This window comes from Andrographis paniculata, unplaced genomic scaffold (assembly GCF_009805555.1).
Source record: "Andrographis paniculata isolate CXL003 unplaced genomic scaffold, ASM980555v1 Contig82END, whole genome shotgun sequence".
NCBI lineage: Eukaryota > Viridiplantae > Streptophyta > Magnoliopsida > Lamiales > Acanthaceae > Andrographis > Andrographis paniculata.
This window is the reverse complement of record NW_026137620.1, coordinates 1,374,687-1,382,839: the sequence shown is the minus strand read 5'-3', so window position 1 is coordinate 1,382,839 and position 8,153 is coordinate 1,374,687. Positions and strand designations below refer to the sequence as shown.

The window sequence follows — 8,153 nt, the reverse complement described above, 5'->3', positions numbered from 1 at the left end:
AATGATTTGACGGGTAGTCGCGTGAATATAAGCTCTACAAGATCAGTTGAAACTAAGAACTCAGCGTCTGCCATCTTCAGCGAATCCAATGAATCTATCTATATATATATATATATATATATTATTCCCAAATTTTGAATAAACATTGTTAGTTCGATTCAAAAGCAGTTTTTTTCGTTAAGTATCTTTATGGTAGAAACAGATTAGTAATAAACTACTAATGTTAGAGAGAAGCATATTTATATATTTCTCTACTTTTAGTGAGATAAACAATTCTACTTATTTATTCTATATTTTATTACAATTTTATAAAAATATAAAAATCATAATCATTTGAGTTAATTATTTATTTTATCAAAACATACTATCAAACTAACACCACACAATTTATTTATTACAACAAATTTTTCTATTATAAATAATAGTTTTCTACCATTTTAATCTATCGTTCATTCTCACTTCTCAATAACAAAATTTTTCTATTATTTGAATGGTCCGATGGCATAGGGTTGGACTTGTGACCATTAGATCATAGGTTCAAACCCCCGACACCTCAGGTCACATGTCATATATAGTTCGTCTAGTGTGTCTTTTGCGGATTCTCACACCATAAAAAAAATAACAACATTTTTGCAAAGCAAATTCTTGGTTTTCGAACAATTTGAAACCCAATATATTTTTCAGACACAATTCTCACATACATATATATATATAGATATATATATATACACTACTACTCGTATTCGTGACACCGCACAACATAAAATATTTGTATTTTATTTTGTAAGAATGTTGTATTTGTATTAGATTTTGTTGAACAATCTATATATGTTTTTCTATAAATATTAATAGGTATATTTTGAACAATTTGAATATTTGTAACATCATAAGGGGAGAGATGGTGATAGCTAAAGATGAATTTTCATACAAAAATATAAATGCAAAAATATTGAATCTACTTTAAATGGAGGAAAGACTACAACTCCGATAAGCAACGAAATTTGTTAAAATAAAATCGGAATTTTTACGCGCAGCTCTACAAAACAATTGCTCAAAACACAATCAATCACCACATTATAGAAATAGTGCAACATCAAGATCTACAAATGGCTAAAGCATGAACAACAATGTCACAATTACTAAACTGCATTTATTGATATCTAAGCTACTATATCACTACAAGAAAATATCATTTTTGTAACGAGATTTTTTCGTCTTTAAATCCACTTTTTCCGTTACTAATGATATTAGAGACGGAATTAATGATGGAATTACGTTAACTACTTGATCTTTAGGAATAAAATTCCGTTACAAATATATTATTTTTTTTTGTAGTGTATTACAAACACTGGAATCAAAAAATAAAATAATGCACACCAAAAGCTAAATTTATTTTATAATGTGCCTACAATGTATTTATATTGCATAAATTCCATGTAAAAATAAATAATCATTACATATAGAAAAATAAAAAATAAAAAAAAATAAAAAAATCTCAATCAAAACAATAATTTCGACATACAAACATATCGAAACAATATAAAAGATGTCTGAGGCATATGTATTTTTATATAATACAGTAAGTCATGAATCCTAATAGATTCACCTGGTGCTACTCTAAGCAATTAGTAAGAAAAAATTGTAAAAAATATCCTATATGCATACCCATTATCACTTTTGTTCTCTATTTATCTCGCTGACAAAATATATTCTATATATTTGCAAAATTCGTTATTTTTATCATTTGGTCGCGCGTGATCGCATAAACACGTGGGATATATATTGCCAGCGAAATAAATACATGACAAAAATAATAATAGAGTATAAGTGTGAAATATTACTTGCAATTTTCTCCGATTAGCAATCACCTCCAGAGCATCAATTCGTACCAATAGCCAAGAATCGAAAACATATCAGACTACTAAGAAAATATAAAAAGTAGTAAGGTAACAATTACTTCTACCATTGTCATTTTGTACAAAATTAAATTTTTTATTTTTTATTATACAAAAAATAAAAAAGTAAAAATTAATTTATTGTAAAAAATATTTTGAAAAAAATAAAAAGATATTTTCGTTAGATAAGTTGTGCAAGTTCAACATCACACGCCTTTCCTTTCTCTTGAAAATTATTGAGAATTACCGATGGACTTATTATCGAGAATCATCTTGGATGCGGCCATTGCTATATAATAAAAAAAATAAAAAATAAAAATCACCTGTTAGTCTGCAGGAGCAAATGACTAAGCCATCCGTCTAATTTGAAGGGCATAACGCGGTCGAGTAGTTGGACTGAGCTTTATTGAAGAAAGAAGGGAATTGAAGTTGTTTCAAAAAACAATTTTTTTTAAATATTTTAATTTTTTAAATTAGAGAAGGGTAGTTGAGGGAGACTTTTGAATTATTTTATAAGTTTGAAAATTTTGTGTTCTCTATTATCTCATTCTTTGTCTCATAATGATTTATTTATTTAAATTTATATATTTAAATTTATATATTTATGAATATATTTATATAATGTAATTTTAAAAATTTATTTAGAAATTTAAAATATATTAATATATATATATCATTTTGTATAGCATAATCTTTTTAATAATACAGAAAAAATGTATCAACAATTATTTTTCTTTTTTTCTTTTATTTTATACCTCTTTCATATAAGACTAATTTCGGTTGAATTTTTTTTTTTTTCTCTTTTTGTGTTTAAAATATATTTATATTATTTTTTTCCCCATTCTCTTTCTTTCTCAAATTAATTCGGTCTAACATTTTTTTTCTTTTTTTTCTAAAATATACTTATATTATTTTTTCTCTTTTTCTCTCATTCTCTTTCTCTTTTGTAAAACTAAGTCAGTCAATATTTTTATTTTCTCTTTTTTCTCCTTAAAATATATTTATATTATATTTTTTTTTTCAATAAATTAAAAATACAAAATAAAAATCACAAAAAATATTCTACCATTACAAAAAGAATAGAATGAGGAGAGGGAAGATGTGTGTGAAGGCATAATTCTGAAGCATTAATTCCTAACATTGGAGCTATTGTTAGTAATTAGAAAAACTAGCTCAAAAATTTGAATAGAACATCTTGGGTCTGTTTCTTTAACCCCGGTTACCCCGGTTTGGGGTGATTTACGGTAAGTGTTTGCACAGTAAATTACCCAAAATCGGGACTTTCTCATTAGGGCCGACATAATGTTGCAGTCGACAATTTTTTGATTTTTTTTTTCTCTATTTTAAAAAAATTTAAAATGTATAAATTTCTTGCACACGGTCGTGCAAGAACCCAAATAATTATTCATTTTTTATATTTATAATAATCATAGTTTAATAATATATATACACTATATATGTCATTTTTGTAAAAAATAATTTTATTTTGTGATATAAATAAATAAAATTTTAATAATATATATAATCGACTCATACTATTATTAATTTTAAAAATTTAAAATTAATACATATTTATATTATTATATTTATTACTCATAAAATCAATACATATAAACTTTTCAAACTCAAAATTTACACGTAAAAGAAAAACAAAAATTCAAATCTATCTTCAAATTTAAATTAAAACCAAAGTCAAACTCAATTTTCTCAAAACTATATCAAAACAAACATGCACTATAGACAACAAAATGAAATTGAAGGTTTGCCTTTGACAACCTTGAAAATAATTGTAAAGAGGACAAATTTATAGTTTGATCATTATTTTGAATGTGATAATTCTTTTTGTTCGTAATTTTGATCTTGATTTTTTTATCTTAAATTTCTGATTTTTATCGTTTGATAAAGTGGTATTGAGACGTGTTACGCGCATTCTTGAAAGGACTCTTAATACAATTTGATCGTAGTAGTTTTTTTTCTTTGATTTGGTTGACCCGTGATTTTTATTTTATCTTAAAAGATTTTTTATATCAAAATTTTTTTTTTTTTATCTTTCATCTGCAATATAATTCATTTTTGTTCCTCGTATTCTTGCGAGGGAATTGGATTTTTTTTTTATTAATATACATAATGAAAATTTTCAAGTTAATTTGATTTTTAATATAATATTTTAATAGATTGTTTAATTTTGTAGATCATATTCAAATCTTTTAGTTTTTTTTATTTGAAAAATTCATACAGAAAATTACAATAAATTTTAACATATAAAAATTTTATTTTTATTATATTCTTATTATGTATGTATTTTTTAAAATTTTTTTTATTTTCTATAAATTATAGTATTTTTAAATTTTTAATATGTCTATTATTTTAAAAATTTATTTAATTCGAATAATATATATTATATATATAAACCAATTATAAGTAATTTATAAAAAAAATAATAAATTAATATATAATTCAATATAAGTACGGATTACACGCAATTATATATATATATAAATTACTCATTCGGTCCACGTCCTATTTTCTTATTTGGAATATCCAATCATTATTCTTCTATTTTTTTTTCAATACAAATTTTTTTTTTTTTTTTTTTTACCATTGACATATTTACTACTTTTAATCTCTATATTAGACAATAAAAATTAAAATTAAAATAATTATTTAATATCGCAGTTAAATATATCTATAAATTAAATAATGAACATTCAAATATACACCACCTAAATCCGCCAAAATCTCATTACTATGTTCACTCTGCAATCTGAACCGTCGACAGAATCCGACGACTCAGATGTACTTACCCAATTAAGAACACTTCACCACTGTCAATCATTCCAGGAAGAACAGAACCAGAATCGCCATAACAGTGTTCATATGCACTAAATTAACCCAAAATCAATCTCTTTTGATGAACACCTTCTGCAGAAATCACAAATCTTATGCTGCAATCAGAACCATTTCTTCAATCTCCGTTGCTGCTGCGCTCGATCCACCATTCCAAGAACACGGCCGTGTTCTCGTCACAAGATCATCCTTTATCCAGAATCTCCAAACCCTAGTCATAAATTGCGCCGATCAGAGAAGAATCAGGCAAGGCCAATCCTGCCACGCTCAAATTCTCCACTTCCGATTACAATCCGACGCCATAACCTCCAACATTCTGATCAATCTCTACTCCAAATGCGGCCGCATCGAATACGCAGTCAAAGTGTTCGACGAAATGCGCGTGAAGACCGACGTGTCTTGGAACACTCTGATCGGCGGGTACACTCGAATTGGAGGAAGCAATGAATCCTTAAACCTCTTCATAAAGATGCTCAGAGAAGGAAATGGAATCACTGAATTTGCTCTGTCGAGCGTTCTCTGCGTTTGTGCTTCGAAAATTTTATCCTTCGAGAGCCTGCAGTTGCACGCTTTCGCGATTAAAACGTCGATGGAATCGAATGCGTTCGTCGGCACTGCATTGCTTGATGTTTACGCGAAGTGCGGTTTCGTCGGGGACGCTTCGAAGGCGTTCGAATCATTGCCGGAGAAGAATGACGTAACGTGGAGTTCGATGATGGCCGGATTCGTTCAGAACGAGCGTCACGAGGAGGCGTTGAAATTATTCCTAACGGCGCAGAGGAACACCGTCGAAATTAACGCGTACAGTATTTCGTCGTTCCTCAGCGCCTGCGCTGCGTTGGCGGCTTTGATAGAAGGGAAACAGATGCACGGCGTTGTGTTTAAGATCGGGTTCGGCGCGAATCAATTCGTCGCGGCGTCTCTCGTCGACGTGTACGCGAAATGCGGGAGTATTAAAGACTCGTACGCCGCGTTTTGCACTGCGGACGAGAAGAACGTCGTTTTATGGAATACGATGGTATCGGGTTTCGCCCGACACGCGCGGCCATTCGAGGCGATGATATTGTTCGAGAAGATGCAGCAGATGTTGTACAAGCCGAACGAAGTGACGTACGTTTCGATTTTATCGGCGTGCGCCCACATGGGTTTGTCGGAAAAAGGGCGCAAATATTTCAACATGATGGAAACCGAGCACAACCTATCGCCGAACGTTTTTCACTACGCTTGCATGGTCGACATCCTCGGAAGAACCGGGCGAATCGACGAAGCGAGAGATTTAATCGCGACGATGCCGTTCGATGCTACAGCGTCGATTTGGGGTTCGCTTTTAGCTTCTTGCCGGGTTTACGGAAATGTCGAGGTGGCCGAGGTCGCGGCGAGAGAGTTATTCGAGATGGAACCGAACAACGCCGGGAATCACGTCTTGCTTTCGAACATTTACGCCGCGAATCGAAGGTGGGAGGACGTCGCGTCGGCGAGAAAACTTCTTAAAGAGAGCGAAGCCAAGAAAGAGCGCGGCAAGAGTTGGATTGAGATTAAGGACAAAGTTCATTCGTTTATGGTCGGCGAGAGAGCGCATCCACGGATAAACGAGATCTATTCGAGGCTCGACGGATTGTTTGAAGAGATGGCGGAATTGGGGTTCAAGGGCGAGATTGAACACGACTTGCACGACGTCGACGAGAGCTACAAGAGGGAACTTCTCAAGCATCATAGCGAGAAGCTCGCCTTTACGTTCGGGTTAATGTGCTTACCTTCGTGCGCGCCCGTAAGGATCATGAAGAACCTACGGATATGCGGCGATTGCCATGAGTTCATGAAAATCGCGTCGGCTCTCACGGGGAGAGAAATTGTCGTCAGGGACAATAACCGGTTTCACCATTTTAGGGACGGGCGATGTTCGTGCGGAGAGTTTTGGTAGCGATGGCGATCGAGATGCTTCGACCAAAAGAGGTGAATTGTGCTTTAATTCGTTGTTTTACGATGAATCGAGGTTGTTAAGGAGAGTTCTCGTCGTTCTTTCGCTTTTGTCGTCGTGGATGTAAAGAACTTTTCGATCCATGGGCGCATAAGAGGTGGCCGGAGTCGCTAGTTCAAACTCTACCGTTGTTTTATCGACCGAGCATGTCATACAGAACTTTATCTAGTGTAGCTTTTTTTGTTGGCGTGGTTTGCATATTATTACGTTTGATCGGAGGTTTACTCAGGGTGTCTCATTTGGGAGATTTTTTCAAATTTTTGCTATTCACCGAATTTTTTTCTTTAAAAACTTTTAAATAAAATACTTGCTATTTATATTATATTAAAAATCAATTTTACATTCAAAAGATTATATATATAATTATTTTTATCACATCGTATCACTATTTTAATTCAAAATTTTTACTATTAACTTCAAACTCAAAATTTTTACGGCCCTAAATTCAAACTCAAAATTTTTACGGTTCTAAATTCAAACCTCCAAACATACACACCCTCAATGTACACTGGATAAATAACGGCTAATGTGTTGATTCATGGCCTAATGTGTCGACTATATACTTACAATTTGTAGATAGATTAGGGTTAAAAAACTCATTAGTATAATTATAAATTATAGATTTGAAATTTAAGATTATATAATTAAAATGTGTAATACTTTAAAAAAAAAATGACATAAAATGTAGAATGTACGAAAATGAAAAATGTAATATTATATGTAAGAATAAGGGAGTATATGAATTATATTGTTTTAACACGATTTTAGACTATGTTTGGTTTGTGATTTATTTTTTTATAATTTAGTAGTGAATTAGATGCGATAATTTGTGAGAAAAAATATAACATAAAAAGTGTTTTTTTACATAAAATCGTAAACATTAAATAAAAATCACTTGAAAAATAAAAAAAAAAAATCTTTAGTTTCCTTACGTGTTTTATATTTTGTAGGATATGATTATAATATATTAAATTAATTTATTGAAATATATTTACAAGATAAAAAAGATTAAATATTCATTTAATAGATAATTAAAAATAATGATTATATTTACCTAGAATATTCTTGATTTATACTTATACAATTAATTAAAGCCAAAAGAAGTTTTTAATGTAAATATTATTCAAGATAATTAAAGGGTGAATTTTCTTTAGGTATGTAATATCTTTAACCAACTTCAAATTATACCCGGAATTTTCTATATTAATTTTCTTTTAAATAACTATTTCATAATTATTTTATATAAAACATTTGGAAATAGTAAAAAAATAATATTTAATATGATATTTTATAGAAATAAATTAATATTTGATGTGATATTTTTAAAATAATTTCGACGATACTAAATAGAGTTCATGTTATATTTCTAAGTTAATAGTACCAAAATATTTAAAATATTTATATAAACAAAGTCATAGATAGAATTGATATAA

At 30.1% G+C, this 8,153-nt stretch overlaps 1 protein-coding gene across 1 annotated transcript; it reads left to right on the top strand.

Moving 5' to 3' along the window:
* Positions 1–4,694: 4,694 nt before the first annotated feature.
* LOC127241402 (pentatricopeptide repeat-containing protein At5g04780, mitochondrial) lies at positions 4,695–6,958 on the top strand. Its single transcript, XM_051260431.1, has one exon. It carries the CDS (start codon positions 4,807–4,809, stop codon positions 6,661–6,663), a length of 1,857 nt encoding a protein of 618 aa, XP_051116388.1. The 5' UTR covers positions 4,695–4,806; the 3' UTR covers positions 6,664–6,958.
* Positions 6,959–8,153: the final 1,195 nt, after the last annotated feature.